This window comes from Dendropsophus ebraccatus, chromosome 10, assembly GCF_027789765.1.
Source record: "Dendropsophus ebraccatus isolate aDenEbr1 chromosome 10, aDenEbr1.pat, whole genome shotgun sequence".
NCBI classification, from domain to species: Eukaryota; Metazoa; Chordata; class Amphibia; order Anura; family Hylidae; genus Dendropsophus; species Dendropsophus ebraccatus.
Genome location: NC_091463.1, coordinates 76,825,979 through 76,843,287, shown reverse-complemented (window position 1 = coordinate 76,843,287; position 17,309 = coordinate 76,825,979). Strand labels below are relative to the sequence as shown.

At 41.6% G+C, this 17,309-nt stretch overlaps 1 protein-coding gene across 1 annotated transcript; it reads right to left on the bottom strand.

The window, feature by feature from the left end:
• Positions 1–832: 832 nt before the first annotated feature.
• LOC138766107 (cytochrome P450 2F2-like) lies at positions 833–15,409 on the bottom strand. Its single transcript, XM_069943455.1, has 9 exons — positions 15,178–15,409; positions 11,888–12,050; positions 9,470–9,619; positions 9,233–9,393; positions 8,974–9,150; positions 8,345–8,486; positions 6,790–6,977; positions 2,417–2,558; positions 833–1,376 (listed from the first exon to the last, which is right to left on the bottom strand). The coding sequence occupies exons 1-9, from the start codon at positions 15,343–15,345 to the stop codon at positions 1,195–1,197; spliced, it is 1,473 nt and encodes a 490-aa protein (XP_069799556.1). The 5' UTR covers positions 15,346–15,409; the 3' UTR covers positions 833–1,194.
• Positions 15,410–17,309: the final 1,900 nt, after the last annotated feature.

The following is a 17,309-nucleotide window of genomic DNA, read 5'->3' as shown; positions in this document are numbered from 1 at the left end:
CTTAAAACTAATTTCCTACTGTCTATTATCTTCCATGTAAAGGTCTAGGCTAGTGAATTTTATGGTTCACAATCACTTGAAAATTATTAGAGATATTTAAAGGGGAACTATTGGCAGGTAGATGAATCTAACCAGCTGATAGGTCCCAAGTGGGCATGGGGCACTGAGGATGATGGTGTGTCTGTGGGTATCCCACTGTAATCAAGAGTCAAAGAGGAGTAGTGGCTTGGCATTTGTGACACATTTTGGCAGGGCTCACCACTACTTTCACCACTAAAATATTTGCTGCCCGGCCGCCTCCTGCTCCACGCCGTCATCACCACATGCACCGATGATCTCTCGGGGCATGCGCTCCCAACATCGCCAATCACATCTACACTGTAGGATCAGCGCTGAGGGACTGAAGCCAATGCCCTCAGTGAGGACATGCATGCGTGATCAGTGATGTTAATAGTACGTGGCCTGAGAGATAAGCAGCGCATGCGGTGACGACACCTTAATAAGGTGAGATGCTACATACTATACAATATCCAGTGCTGATATTGCTTTCAATGCTTGCCAAGTAACTATCATAAAAGAAATACAATTTCTTTGATATCATCTACTTCTTGTTCTGCCTGGTTAAGACCAGCTAATTCTACCCATTGCTCTCTTATGATGTTGCATGCCTGCTGTCCTCTTGGCGTTTTTACCTTTGTTGATGATGACCCTATCTTAAATTGACTTTGGCACCTAGAAGCTGGTTAATATTTCACAGGCTCTTACCGATCCACGTGTGTGAAGGTTCAACTCTGTAAAAAGTTCACATCCACTAATTTAGAGAAGCCAGAACTTAATATAAATGTGATACTTTATTCCTGAGATTTATTATAAGGACTAGATTAATATCCAGTTATCTAGACACATCAACACCACTATTCCTTCAAGGGATCCTATAGATATTGATGTGAATGATGATCTGAATCCATATTACTGAATGTCCCAATGGAAAGAAACAAACACAAGATAAAGAGTTAGAAAATATATATATATATATATATATATATATGAAAAATTTACATTTGTAAATTTAAGCACCGAAAAAGCCCATTTAGATCATCCTTCTAATATTTCTCCTTTAAAGTCTTAAAGTGCAGAGAAACCGTGTTTTAGATGACATATGCTATAAATCTTATGCATGTCAATCATATAATCTCAGCGGGGAATGAGGCATATCTTGTAGGGCCGTGGAAGATTTCCCAAACCACTGCTCTCGGGAGTAATGTCAATGTCCTTGGGGTCCACCACAGGCTTTATGTTGAAGTTCTGGAGGATGGTGGTAAAGAAAATGAACAGCTCCATCAAGGCAAGACCTTCCCCAAGGCAGACGCGCTTCCCTAAAAAATATCCATGATAGTTAAATTCCACTTAATAAACATCATCTATTTTATTTTTTTCTGTTTTAACTTCATAAGAGTAAAGATCTATAGTTCAAACATTATACTAAGCATAAACAGTTTATATATTATGTCTATTGATCTCTTTATCCATCACATTCCCAATTTTGGCCAAGGGGTGGGCCACAAAGGGGTATTGCCTAAGCAAACACTACCCCAACATCTTGGGGGCATTTCTAGGAAATCCACTCCCTCTTGCATTATCTTAGTCTATGTGTCTGTAAAGCAAACCTCTGAAATGCTGTTAATAAAGCTACCCTGTCAAGGTGAACAAATGACAAGATATTGCATAATCATGTATGGAAATTGGAATACAAAAAATCTACAGTCACAAAGTAAAAACTAATTTTAAAAAATAATGAGCCACAGTATTCAAAATTGTCTTTGTTGTTTATAGCAACTAATCAGAACGCAGCTTTTATGTCAAATATTGATCCTTGCAGGAGATGCCGAGAATGAAGATATGTCTCTTACCTTCATCCTCTGCACCATTCCGGTGCAGTCATGTCCTTTATGGTCTGGTAAGGCTATTAGGGGCACTGGGGCACAGTTAGGAGTGCTGCCCACCCCCATATCAATGAACTGCCCCCCCCCCCCCCCCGGCCGACTCGCTCCATTAAAATATATTAGAAAGTGGCGGCCAGCCAGGGCCCGATCAGCGCTATGGGGGAGGTGCAGTGCTTTTAACGGTGCCCCAGTGCTGCTAACCGTCTTACTAGACCATGGAGCAAATGTCTAACTGCTCCGGATCAGAAGGTATACCTTCATCCTCAGCGTCTCTGGCAAAATAGGGGGCTATCATGAGATGACATTCACCTAATCTGCTGATAGCTCCCCTTTAAAATAAAAGTACAAAGATGACTGTTAGGCAGCTGTTAGAGGCTTTTGCCAAAGCTTCCCCGCTACGTTTTAGCATTGAGTATCTTTCTCACTTTAGCTTTTATTCACTTCAATGCTAACGTTAGTAAAGTGGGTAATACCTGCTGAAAACGCCATGAATCCCTCATTCTTCTTGAAGAGTCCCTTCTCATCCAAGAAATGTGTTGGGTCAAAAGAGTGGGGATTTTTAAACTTTGTAGGATCATACTGAGATGTACATATCAGAGGCATGATGTTAAGACCCTAGAAAAAAGTAAAAGAATACAATAGTTTTTCACCAACAAACCAACCAACACACCCAGTAGAAAAACACAGGGGCTATATAAAGATATAATAAGATATAACTAGGTCACTGCCTACCTACAAGATCAACATAGACTTCTCCTTCTGCTGCCAATCACCTCCATCATCTGGTTATAAAATGTCCAATTTCCACTTGTTTTATGACACCCTGTCACTTTACAGCCTTGTTTTCACTAACGTCGGTCAACAGGTCACTGACTCCTACACGATCAGCACAATCGTCTTCTACTGCTGGGATCAGATTAGCTACAGCTACATACTGACATCTCTCAACAAGTCACTATATACCACAAGACCATCACACTCATCTCCTGCTGCCGCCGCCATCATTACAGTAAACTCTCTTGACCATTAAATTGCAGGGCATCTCACACGAAAATATAATCCACCATCTGTTGGTATAATAAACACAATGAAACAATATGTACCTATAAAATTTCAGCCATTTTCACACAGTCTAACAAAGCTTAGAATTAGAATTAAAGTTCTATTTGTTGTATTCTGAACAACTTAAGAAGATAAGCTGAGCTGAAGTAGAAAAGAGTTCTGCACCTGCTTAGTTATAGAATATAATGTGTGGGAAACTAGACTATGTACTGTACCCCATGGCTTTATCAATTCAGGTTCTGTGAAGGAAGGAATCTCCTGTTTCAGGACTTGTTCTGTATAATATATTTCGACTAGATTACAATCTGAACTGAAACGTTCTTCAAGGTCAAAGTTCAGTTAAAAACCCAATTTGAATCATCCACTACTTTGGATTGGACATCCACATTGTCATAGAATTGTCATTTCGCTCATGTGAAAGACTGATGTTACAACCGTTATAGTCATTATACATTTGTTACCTACTTGTTATGTGCACCATTTTGTCTTTTTTATGTATATTGTTTTTTTTTTTTGTTATGTGGTTTTCCCAGTTAAAGCCAACCCATTTTTCTAATTATGGACAATAATGATATACAGTATACCACGGCTAGTGATAGGGCTGCCAGGAAAACATGGTTGCAGCTATTTCCTATGGCTTCAACTTCTTGAGCCACCAGGAGTCAAATGCCAATGGTTTGGCTTTGAAGAACACCTGCTCAAAACTAACCACAACATAGCCTAAGCTTAGTCCTACCACAATACCAACTTTGGATGATATAAGTCGAAAAGTAGAGTGGGAAGTACAGACACATGAAGAGCAATTGTCAGGTACAGTTTATACTGACACCAATAATTAACCCACAAATGGGTCCTTTTTTTAAAAAGAGTCGGTTGCCCGTGTGCCGTCCTCTATAGAGATACCCCATCTAGGCACAGGTGAGCTGTGATCATTTATTCCGTTTCTGTAAATCACCTTGTGTACATTTGTGTTCTACCTATGTACACAGTGCTGCCTCCTGAACGCAATCGCCCATTCTCCTTATCATTATCATTAGGAAAGTGCTGAGACCAGGGCTGTTTATATGATGAAACCCTTGCTGTTTAGCCCTTATTATCAGCAGCGACAGTTCACTGCTTAAACCAAGGCAGCTTTTGTTATGTAACCTCCTAATTGCTTTGATCCTGCTGCTATTTGTTTCCTTTCTGCTCATACAACACCTTGCAAACCTATATATCAATATCTCCCTTCTTAGTACTGTACGGTCAGTCATCCCCAGCACAGTGCTAGCCTGTTAAGTCTAAAGTGGACCTCAAATTCTACTCACGGCAGCTTTGTCTATATGTTAGTTGAAGGAAAAGAATGTATAAAATTCATACTTCATTTAGGGGGACATTTACAAAGGTCTCGCCCGAGACGTACACCAGGAAGAAGGCGCAGATTCGGCCCTTCTCCCTGGCGTACCACTGCCGTATCCCCTGATCGCCTAATGAGTGGGCACTGGGAGGCTCAGTGGGGCCCAGCAAGACTTAAATCATGATCCAAATCTACACCCGCTGGAAGCAGGTGCAGATTTGGTACACCGGGTGCCTGGCCGGACGGATTCAGTAACAGGCGTGTGCCTCTTAGTGAATCTGGCTGGAAAAGGGGGTGGGGCCTAATTTAATACCGACGTATGAGTACGCAGGTCTTGATACCCCCAAGTGACTGATAGCTCTGTGTTATCCTTGCACCTATACACTTAGGCCCTGTTCACACAGAGCAAGAACGGCAGCATTCCGTAGCAGAATTGTCTATGGCAGAATGCCGCCAGCCTCCGTGTCATAATAACACTCTATGGGAGGCACGCAGCTCCTCTCCTCGCGCTGAAGAATGAATATGTTCATTCTCCAGTGCCAAGAGATGCTGCATGCGAGCCTCCCATAGAGTGTCATTATGACACGGAGGCTGGTGGCATTCCGGTGCGGAATGCCGCCATTCTTGCTCTGTGTGAACGGGGCCTTAGGGGGAGGTTTATTAGACATGGTGTAAAGTGAAACTGCCTCAGTTGCCCCTAGCAACCAATCAGATTCCACCTTTTATTTCCCAAAGAGTCTGTGAAGAATAATTGGCTGCTAGGGGCAACTGAGCCAGTTTCACTTTAAACCAGGGGTATCAAATCTAGGCCCTCCAGCTGTTTCAGAACTACAATTTCCATCATGCCTGAACAGCCAAAGCTAAAGCTTTGTGTGCTTTACACCATGTTTAATAAATCTCCCCCTTAATATCTGTGTACACACAGACGCTGGCTGGATCACTGCCTTGTTTTTTTTTGTGTGTGTTTGTATGAAGTTACCTCTTTCACCTCTTGTTCCACCCCTTTTAATCATAGATTGTAAGCTCTTGTGAGCTCAGCCTTCATTCTTCCTATTTGAATTGTGATTTAGTTTGTTACTATATCAATAAAGATATTTGTTGTTATTTAAGATGGCATTAGATATTGATGGCAAATAACCATTTAATGTCTATGTCCCAGGCATTGGACTGAGAGCAGATTCCATGACGGCCGGTTAGCTCTGCCAAAAAACATTTTATGTCTTTCTCCACCTTAAAACAACAATAGCAAACTCAGCTACTGTTCTGCCGGCTCATCTTGGCACCTAAAGCACTTGTTATATTTTTCTTATTGACTTTTTAACCTGAAGAGTCTGTCGAATAGAATTATAATATGGAATAGGCATGTCAGCGGTTTGTTGGCAAGAAAAATAATAGTTAGAACACCTAATGCCTAGCTAGGGTGTGCCGCCAATACTCTGCATTTTGTACAGACAGTTCTTTCTGGGCTCTCATGTTTGTGAGCCAAGGACATACCGGCACAGTACAGATGTCTTCATGATGTGAGAACTTAGTAGACCTTACATAAAGGAGCTTATACATTATTCATAACTCAGATGAGCTGTACCTAGCCTTTATGGGGTGGATGTATGTAAGAGGGGACTTTTTGCTGAAGACACCTTTGCATTGGTTTCTTTTTACTGTACACTTGCTATCTAAATGAAAAATGTATTGTGTCATGTGCAACTGGTGACTAATGTGCCATGGGTGTGGACCTGCTGTACCAACCAACTGGTTGGTTTTGGGCCACTCCAATGGTATTGTGTAAGTAGCCCTTGATTTTCACACTTTAACTTTAAGAATCTAGAGGGGGATTTATCAAGACCGGCATACGAGTACACTGCTTTTAAATTAGGCCCTGCCCCCTTTTCCTGGCTAAATTCACTAAGAGACGCACACCTTTAAGTGAATCTTGCTGGCCGTGCGCCGACCATGTACCGGGTGTCCCAAACCTACATCTGCTTCCAGCTGCGAGCTGGTGTAACTCATGATAAATGAAGAGCAGGAGGCCACACCTCCTCCCCAACTTGATGCGCAAGCGTGGGATTCAACAGGCGTATGCCCCGGCCGTTACTTTGATAAATGTCCCCTTTGGTCTTTGCTGAATTGGCCTACCAGCATCTGGATCTGGGAATGGCCCTTGTGTTGCGCATAGTCAGAAACAGACAAACAGGTCATGGGCAGCATTGGTTCAAATTCAACCAAGCTAAGGTCAGTCCGATACCGCAGACAGATTTTCCCTAACAACAGACCGTGAACAGAGAGAGACACCTACTGGCCAAGATGTTATAGATGTTTTTCCGGGGTAAGAAGCCATTTGTGATACATGAAGTGATTTACAGAAATGTTAAAAATCACATTGGGGAAAATTGATTAAAATGACAAAGACCATTTACCTTATGTAATACATTGTTAAGTTATTAAATGTACCTCAGGTAAATTGTAACCACGGAATGTAATGTCTCTTGTTACAGTATGTGGAACACTCATGGGAACTATATCTGCGTATCTCTGAATCTCATAGAGGACGGCCTCCGTATAGGGCATCTTGCTTCTATCATCCAGGCATGGACATCTGTCTCGGCCAATTACTCGGTCAATCTCTTCTTGAACTTTTTCTGTTTTGAAACATTAGCATGGTTGTTTTTAAAGTTCCTCCATCATTGGCTACACTTCCTTTATATGGTCAAATGGTGGATTGGTGGATAAACCATTCCAATTGTACTTAGAGTCTAGGCCCTGTTCATATTGAGATAGGGGCATACATTTTCCCCCACACACAATATCAGAACAGTACAGTATGTGTTTAGATGTACTGTACTTTCTATACCTCATATCACTTTCAGGGCTACAGTAAAATAGTTTGTGATGCATATGTTTGATATGTGAAAGACATTATTTATAAGCCAATAAAAATCCACTTTTTTAAGGTCTATGTAGCACTACTTTTACATAGCAGTTGTACAAGATATGGATCACATGAAAATTGTACTTAATCTTGTAATGCTTACAATACACAGAGACGCGGTATAACTGCTGACTTAAAGTGTAACTGTCATTTTACACAACTTCAGAAATCAACAGTACTAGCGAATATAAGAAACTCTGTAATAGATTTTATTAGGCAAAAGAGTTTCCTTCTGTATTCACAAGGCTGTTTTCCTTCTCCTCCCATCCCCCTCGCTTCTTATCTGTTCATGATCAAGAGAAAGCAGTCTGCAGCAGAGAGAAGCAAAGTGAAGACGAGTTTGTACTGCCCAGTATAGCCTATTGAGGAGGGAGGGGCCAAGGGGAATGAGTGAGTAGGAAGAGGAGAGAAACAGCCTGTGCATTTTGCAGACTTTATGACCGCAAAAAATGCTGGATTCACATGTAGATTGCTTAGTTCTGGTCTGGGAACTTCCTAAGGTTTGCTACAGTGAGGAAGGATTGCAGGATGTTACTTCTAGGGTCTATATAGTGTATAGGAGGCAGCACAGAAACTAGGCTGCATTCACACTGCAACTGAGCATAGGGAAAGCAGACAGCAAGATAACATTTTTACAGCGTTAACCAGGGAGAAAAATGACACATCTGAGTGATAGAATGGGCAGATATAATCCTGCTCCTTATATACATACACAGTAGGGATGGTCCGAACCTGCCGAGGTTTGGGTTCGTATGAACCCGAACGCTCGGCATCAGATTCCCGCTGTCTGGCCGCTCCGTGCAGCGGGCGGATACAGTGGGAGGGCCGCCTGGAAAACTGGATACAGCCTATGGCTATGGCTGTATCCCAGTTTTCCAGGCGGTCCTCCCGCTGTATCCACCCTCTCCACGGAGCGGGCAGACAGCGGGAATCATTACCGATTTGGACCATCCCTAATACACAGGACAGTGCATCCTGAAGAGTGACCTGAAATGATAGTGCTTTAAGGCTAAAATGCATAATTTCCAGCAATGTATTGTATAAATAAGGGAGATAGTCCCAAGTAAATCTTATTACCTGTTATTTCTGGGTGCTTTAACATGATTAGAAAGCCATACCTCAGGGTGGACCCAACCGTTTCAGTACCAGCGAAAAATACATTGACTGTTGTTTTTAACATTGTCTCATAATTGAAGTGAGTATTTGGATTTTTCTTTTCCTTCAATGAAAGTGAATAAAGATAAATTAGAATCCATAGTCTACAGTTACTCAGGAAAGGCTATATCTGTAGACACATTAAACATCTGTCTACAAATAAAGCCTTAGGCGCAATGAGTAAAAGTTGAATTCTTCTGAACCATGTTCCAGTCCAGAGTTTCACTGTGCTAAGACATATAATTGATAGCCAAGACTCCAGGTCATATGTTTTGCCTGTATAATAGACTTGAACATGGCAAATGGCGTAAGGCCTCTTTCATACATATTACTTTGGTCAGTATTTGTGGCCAAAACCAGAAGTTTTGTGTATTGGTTCCACTCCTAGTCTCGGCGAAAATTACTTGACAAAATTTGGGTCAAAATCCTAATAATACCCTAAAAGTTTTTCACTTCTTAGTTCCCAGTACTGGATTCAGAGTAGACTGGGGTAACAGAACTCGGAAACTCTTCTATAAATTACTGGGAGAGAACAATGTGAATACACTTACTTGCTCAAGCTTTATAAGAAAACAGTCAATAAAGTCACGAGGATTGTTCGGATCAAGCGTTTCTTTGTTCATTTGAAGTCTCTTGGTGACAAAAGCCCCAAGTTTCAGATAATTTCTGTAAATTTTCCTATGTGGGCCTGGAATATGCTTCATGATTTTTGGAAATACAAAGAGAAGCTGCAAAAAGAAAAACAAATCTGGGGCATAAATTGCTTACACATAAAAAAAAATCTTTTGTAAATTCTCAATGTCTTCTAACCTGCCCCCATGTGGAGCTCATAAGGTGCCAGCTGTTGTTGATGAGATAAAGCAAAGTCATGAATTCTTCATCTCTATAGTCAAACCTCTCCCCAAAGACCAGTTGACAAATTATATTGGAGCCGGCCGAGCTGAAGCCAAAAGTTGGGTCCAAAGGTTTTCCTGTTAAAAGAAGGGAAAAACTTGTGAAAACATTAGAAAAAAAAATTTAGTGTTTACTTTTACTATTATGAAATACCTTCACTCTTTTTGAACTCTGCTATCAAGTATTGGGCCTCTTCTTTTATTCTCTCCTCCAGACTTCTCTTCCCCATACCAAAGTTCTTCAATGTAGTGATAGCAAAACGTCGAAGTTGCCGCCATCTTTCACCAGTCCCATACACAATACCTTAACGGAGGGATTTCCAAGATTCAGTTAGTTACAAGAAGCTTATCCCAGTATAGATGATGCTTTCTCTCTTTATGTGTTTTTTGAGTGAAGAAAAAACACAAGTAGAAATATAGAAGATTGTTGGTAAGATTGTTGAAAAGACCACCAGATCCATCTAGTCTGCCTTTATATTATTTCCATTTTGTTTTTCTCGGGCACACCTTTAGAACCTTATTTCACAAAACACATGTAAACTTTATGTGTAATAACTGGAGTCGCGGATTCACTGGACCACCAATAGTGATGACGCAAGCCAAGACGTGCCCTTGGAGAAGGGAAAACACGGGCCAGGCAAAGCAGGAGGAGGCAGGAAGGTGGCCGGGTAATGTGCCTGTGGGGGCCAAAGAGGAGGTGGTGCTGAGCCAGGATATGTGGGCTCTGGCACCTGCAAGCAGCGGGGCGCCAGGAGAGCAGGTGCAGCAGTGGCCCGGAGAAGAGGGTGCCACCACAGCCCTAACATTATACATAACCCCATTAATTCAAGATAGTGCTAACATCCTAACCAGGGTTCTGGTTGATTTTTGGAAAGCAATAATCAGCTCGTGTAAACACGGCAAACAATCAAGTGATGAACGAGAAATCGTTCATTGTGATCTTTCAACATGTTTTCAAATCGTTGTTGGTCGTTCGTTAAAAATTCATCGCTTCATGTAAACAGTATTTAAAAAATTCACCCTATGTGTGAGATGGGCTTAAGCGATCTTAAAACCGATCGTAATAACGATTTTTCTAAGGAATTTTCTAAAGATTTTTCTAACGATTTATTCCTCTAAACGCTGATCGTTACAAAAACCAAATCGTTGCTTCCAAAACGATCGATTGGGTGAATTATCGCTTCGTGTAAACGGGCCATCAAGTTATCCTCTATCCACAGCATAGTGAATAAGTGTGACATTTTTGGGGTATGACTGCTGTGTCTCCTGCACATTCTCTGCCCAACTCTTTTGTCTTGAATGGAGATGCTGGTTAGCATACCTGCCACTTTGTTTATTCTCTATGGGAGCTGCTGAAGCATTGCACTCAAGTAGCTATTTCCAGCAGCTCCATAGACAATGAATGAAGCAATGGCGAACGTGCTGTCCTGTCAGTCCTCAAGGACATGTGGAGGCTCTGGTGACCTTATGTGAAGTTATTGATGGCATCTACAGGAACTGTAGGCACTGGTGTAGAGGTTGGGGCACAGGGGAAGGTGCGTGTTAAGCATAACTATGGGAGGCAGAATGGTCATGCATTTATTGAGCACATGAGATCAGTTATATAGTTGGGGGCCTTGTTATTGGTGAATGCATAAAACATATCAGGAAAGACTTAAGGCTTTGAATCTGTATAGTCTGGAGGAAAGAACCGGAAGGGGGGCATGATCAAAACCTTTGAGTATGTTAACCCCTTCAGGACCGCGCTGATTTTCATTCTTGCATTTTTGTTTTTTCCTCCTCGTGTTTAAAACGCCATAGCCTTTGCATTTTTTTTTCACCTACAGACCCACTTTTTGCGCCACTAATTGTACTTTACAATGACAGACTTAATTTTTCCATAAAGTACACAGCAAAAGCAGAAAAAAAAAATTGTGCAGGGAAAAAAAAAGAAAAAAGGTATTTGTTCTAATTTTGGGGGGTTTCGTGTTTACGGTAAACAGAGGGGATTTCCCCTCCGCAATCGCATTGCGGGGGGATTCCTCCACTAGACACCAAGGAAAGGGGGAAATAATACATTTAAATGCAGCTGCATTAAAATGTATTATTAGCTAATAGCCGCGGTCCCAGGCTACAAATAGCACCCGGGATCGTGGCGGTTCAAAGCGGGGTTGCCGCGCGACCTCTCTCTGAACCCCCCTCCTGCATCAGAACGTAAATGTACTGACTGATGCGGGGAGGGGTTAAAGGACTAAATAAGGTTCTGGAGGGAGGTGTTTTTATTAAAAAACAGAGCTCAAGAACAAGAGGACACAGTTAGAGGTTACTTGGGGGAAAAATCAGAAGCAACATGAGAAAATATTACTAACTTTACTGAAAGAGTAGTAGATGCTTGGAACAAACTTCCAGTGGATGTGGTTGGTAAATCTACAATAACAGAATCTAAACCTGCCTGGGATAAACATATATCTATTCTAAGATAATAAGAATGGAAATATTAAAAGGGCGGACTAGATGGACCCGGTAGTCTTTTTCTGCCGACAATCTTCTACAGTATATTTCTATGTTCAACAAAGTATTCAGTTTTCCTTACCATTTCCCTTGCTGTACTGCTGGACTGCTGGAAAATCTCCTCTGCCACTAAAGTCCTCGGCGTTGTCAATCAGAGCCTCCTTTAGCACCTGGTACCCGCACAGTACAACGGTGGGACGGGACCCCAGATAGAATGTGTACATAGGACCGTATGTTTTGCTGAGCTAATAAAGTGAATGAACAATTCTGTACATAAAGGACAGGTACACCAAACACATCTACTTTTATTTCATTTGTTTATTGTTGGTAAGTTGGTGCTGTCTATCTATCTAGCTATCTATCTATCTGTCTCCTATCTATCTCCTATCTATCTATCTATCTATCTATCTATCTATCTATCTATCTATCTATCTATCTGTCTCCTATCTATCTCCTATCTATCTATCTATCTATCTATCCATCTATCTCCTATCTATCTATCTCCTATCTATCTATCTATCTATCCATCTATCTCCTATCTATCTGTCTGTCTGTCCGTCCGTCCGTCCATCCATCCATCCATCCATCCATCCATCCATCTATCTATCTATCTATCTATCTATTGATAGATCTATCTATCTATCTATCTATCTATCTATCTATCTATCTATCTACTATCTATTTATCTATCTATCTATCTATCTATCTATCTATCTATCTATCTATCTCCTATCTATCTATCTATCTATCTATCTATCTATCTACTATCGGTCGTCTCTCTCTAGGTCCAGAACTGAGATCTTAGTGACTGCAGCTGCATCAACAAAAAGACCCAGATATAAAGGATGTAGTGTTCATAATGCAGCCATCGTTTCTTCAGATTGAGGTTATGTTACCACAACCAGGGCCGGCCTTAGGGGTGTGCGACCTGTGCGCTTGCACAGGGCGCATCACTCCTAGCCCGCTGGGGGGCGCTCTGGCAGACAGTTGCACACCTAACTGTCTGGCAGACAGACGTTCTGTCTGTCTGCCAAAGCGCCCCCCCTAGCTGGTCGCCTGCCCTCCCTGCATAGTGCTTGGTTTGGGGCGCTCCTGAAGCCAGACTAGGGACTGGCAAATTAATATTCCGGGTACGTCCCGGTAAGCTCCGCCCCTCGCTGACAAGCCCCGCCCCGGCGCCCACCGCGGGTGGGATACTCACTCACTCATTGCCACAATGCAGCCTGCTCAACTGCGTGCCGGACTGTGTGTGTAAGCTGACCATTTTAGCACAGGCCGTGCTTCCCCATCAGTGTGATGACCTGTAACCTCTGCCCAGCCCTGTGCCTCCTCCATGCTCCTCAGCAATTCCTGCAGCGTCTCGCATCCTGTGCCCCTGCTGTAAGCCTGATGCTTCCTCTATCTATCATCTTCTATCTATCTATCTATCTATCTATCTATCTATCTATCTCCTATCTATCTATCTATCTATCTATCTATCTATCTATCTATCTATCTCCTATCTATCTATCTATCTATCTATCTTCTATCTATCTATCTATCTATCTATCTATCTATCTATCTCCTATCCATCTATCCCTCTATCTATCTATCTATCTATCTCCTATCTATCTATCTATCTATCTATCTATCTATCTTCTATCTATCTATCTATCTATCTATCTATCTATCTGTGTATATTCTATCTTCTTTTTCTCTCTCTCTCTCTGTAGAGTCTGTATACACTGTGGCAATATACTTCATGTACACTGTTCTGACCCTGCTGCTGTGTATACATGCACTGTCACAGTATATATACAGACACTGGCATCTCTTCTCTCCTTGCCTAACAGTATAACAGCTAAACAGTGCATAACTACTATCCCCAGCATACCCCAACAGCTAAAACAGTGCATAACTACTATCCCCAGCATACCCCAACAGCTAAAACAGTGCATAACTACTATCCCCAGCATACCCCAACAGCTAAACAGTGCATAACTACTACCCCCAACATACCCCAACAGCTAAACAGTGCATAACTACTACCCCCAACATACCCCAAAAGCTAAACAGTGCATGACTACTATTCCCAGCATACCCCAACAGCTAAACAGTGCATAACTACTGCCCCCATCATACTCCAACAGCTACAGTGCATAACTACTACCCCCAACATACCCCAAAAGCTAAACAGTGCATAACTACTATCCCCAGCATACCCCAACAGCTAAACAGTGCATAACTACTATTCCCAGCATACCCCAACAGCTAAACAGTGCATAACTACTGCCCCCATCATACCCCAACAGCTACAGTGCATAACTACTACCCCCAACATACCCCAACAGCTAAACAGTGCATAACTACTATTCCCAGCATACCCCAACAGCTAAACAGTGCATAACTACTATTCCCAGCATACCCCAACAGCTAAACAGTACATAACTACTGCCCCCAGCATACCCTAACAGCTAAACAGTGCATAACTACTACCCCCAGCATACCCCAACAGCTAAACAGTGCATAACTACTGCCCCAGCATACCCCAACAGCTAAACCGTGCATAACTACTACCCCATGCATACGCCAACAGCCAAAACAGTGCATAACTACTACTCCCAACATACCCCAACAGCCAAAACAGTGCATAACTATTACCCCCAGCATACCCTGATATCCTGAAGTCCAAATTTACAGATTTTTAGTGAAATCACATCCCAGAAAAAAAATTCAAAAAGTGATAAAAAGGTCACATATATAACAGTCAGCGGGGGGGCAGTGGGGGTTGTCTGGGGGGGTGGGAGGCTGTAATATTTAGTTTATGTCACTATTAGGGGGTATCAGCAGAGGAGGGGGGGGGGGGGGGCGCCAAAAGAAAGTTTCGCACAGGGCGCCATCTACCCTAAGGCCGGCCCTGACCACAACGTCGAAATGACAGACGTGTTTTTAGATGACCATCATTTAAACACAAAAGGTCGTCTACAAATAATGATCATGACCTTATTTGTGGCCCTCTTTTGGCATTAAATGACATACGTCCTAGAAAAACGGCCGCCATTTTGACATTGTGTGCACATAGCCATAGACTATGTTCACACACAGTATTTTTTACTTAACCTAAAAGTCTTAAATTTCCATTAAAATGTTTAATCTTTTGGTTCTACTCCTGATTTTGGCTAAAAAATACTTGCCAAAATGTGTGTTAATATAGCCTTAAAGTGCAGTAGATATATTTTATGTTTATAAAGCAGGCTGGTACAACCAGGGCACAGATGAGTTCTATACATTGTACTTACATTATAAGATCACATGGTGCAAACCTATTCTGCAGCCTTCGTGAACTGGGTCAGTTTATATGAAATCAATGGAAAGGGCCTTTGTCCAACTTACCTCCACCAAGGACTTGATAAGGTCATTCATCTTAACCTGGTGCATGTTACCAATAAATGGAAGGGGAGTAGGACCAGGAGGTAATTTCCCCCTCAGTCTTCTTTGAGATAGAATCAGCAGGGTGACCAGAAAGAGGAAAATAAGGATAAGGATCCCACTGAGGTCCATGGTGAAGCAGACTGGAGAAGACTGCTGGAAAAGAACTGACTGAGTCTATGGGCACAGCACTATGTACTGAGATTCCAGGAAATGTTATGACAAATAAACTGAATATTTCACAAACATCATTCAGCAAACATCATTCACTGATACAGATGTCACTGGGTCAGTGTGTTGGCACTGTGCCACTTTTTTATGTATATCCAACTAAAGGTGAAGTCTGGTGAAATTTTTTATTAAAGTATTATATTGCATCATGTGGGACCATAACCCAAGGCTTGGGTTACATAGCGATTCCTGGATGCGTGACAAGGATTCCCCAATATCTTGCTGTCTGGTTGCATGACCCCTTAAAGGGGTTATCCAGTGCTACAAAAACATGGCCACTTTCTTTCAGAGACAACACGACTCTTGTCTCCAGTTCAGGTGCGGTTTGCAATTAACCTCCATTCACTTCAATAGAACTGAGCAGCAAAACCCCGCCCAAGCTGGAGACAAGAGTGAGGCTGTCTCTGGAGGAAAGTGGCCATGTTTTTGTAGCGCTGGATAACCCCTTTAAGTCATGCAAGTAAATGGGGTGGCAATACAATCCACAGTTGTTTTTAATTTTTATCCACATCTTCTTTTATATTTTTCTTCAATTTGGGTGTTTGAACTTTTGTTTTAATTGGTGTTATTTTGGGTACACATAACATTATGATCACCTTTTATTAATTCTATTTTATTTAGCTCACATGACTTTACGTTTTTTTTTTTTTTTTTTGATAGGACAAACAAAAAGAGCATAAATATTTCGGATTTTTTTTATTTTTATGACATTCATAAATAACACAATAACTTTACAGTTCAGGTCTATTAAAAAGTCACAGACACCGGCACTACAACTCTTTTCATGCGGTTGGGATCCACACAATGGTGAGTGGAGTAATACACTCTGTATATTCTGCGCGGTGGTGCTCACTTGCTGAAAGGCAGTCCAGCACTTTCACACACAATCTCGAGTTAGAAAAATAGCAAGGGCACTCACCGGTTTGTGCAGTAATCTTTATTGTCTTCTTAATAAAACATGGTATAGCAGGCGGCGAGGACGCCAAGCACCTCTATGGACAGCTGTTTCGCGGTATTCGCTTTGTCAGCGAATACCGCAACGAAGCGAATACCGCAAAACAGCTGTCCATAGAGGTGCTTGGCGTCCTCGCCGCCTGCTATACCATGTTTTATTAAGAAGACAATAAAGATTACTGCACAAACCGGTGAGTGCCCTTGTTATTTTTCTAACTCGAGATTGTTTACAGTTCAGGTCATTACAGACACAGCAATACGAAAGAAGTTTTTATTTTTATTTTTATTTTTTTATTTTTTATACATTTTTTATGTTTTACAAAATGTATTTTTTCTCTTTTACACAAATTTTCTTTCTTGTATTTCTTTTCGAAAAGTGGATTGTGGCTTAAGGGTCAGAGAAATCTTCTTTAACAAAATATTACAGGGGTTAACCAGGATTAAAGGGGTTATCCAGCGCTACAAAAACATGGCCACTTTTCCCCCTTTCTTGTCTCCAGTTTGGGTGGGGTTTCAAACTCAGTTCCATTGAAGTAAATGGAGCTTAAATGCAAACCGCACCTGAGCTGGAGACAAGAGAGGGGGAAAAGTGGCCATGTTTTTGTAGCGCTGGATAAACCCTTTAAAACAAAGTCACTCTTGTCCACAGGTTTAGTGAAGTTTTGCAGCTCAGTTCAGTTGACGTGAATAGTGCTGAGTTGTAATACCACACACAACCTGAGGACAGGGGTGGTGCTTTTTTTTTTTTCCCAAAGAAAACAGCTATGATTTTCTAATCCTGGATAACTCTTCCTGCTATGATCCTTCTTTTGAGTTAATGAACTCTTTATGCCAGTTTTACAGATAAAGATGATATTTTGTCTATTTCACAAGTATAATATGAATTTATTTTGGCAGACATATTAAATCCA

Excerpts from the sequence above, each read along its gene's own strand:
- LOC138766107 (XM_069943455.1), bottom strand. The coding sequence starts at position 15,345 with ATGGACCTCAGTGGGATCCTTATCCTTATTTTCCTCTTTCTGGTCACC. Across the intron at positions 12,051-15,177 it reads TTATCAAGTCCTTGGTGGAG|CTCAGCAAAACATACGGTCC; the intron begins GTAAGTTGGACA and ends TCACTTTATTAG. Across the intron at positions 2,559-6,789 it reads GTGGTTACAATTTACCTGAG|GGTCTTAACATCATGCCTCT; the intron begins GTACATTTAATA and ends ACTTTTTTCTAG.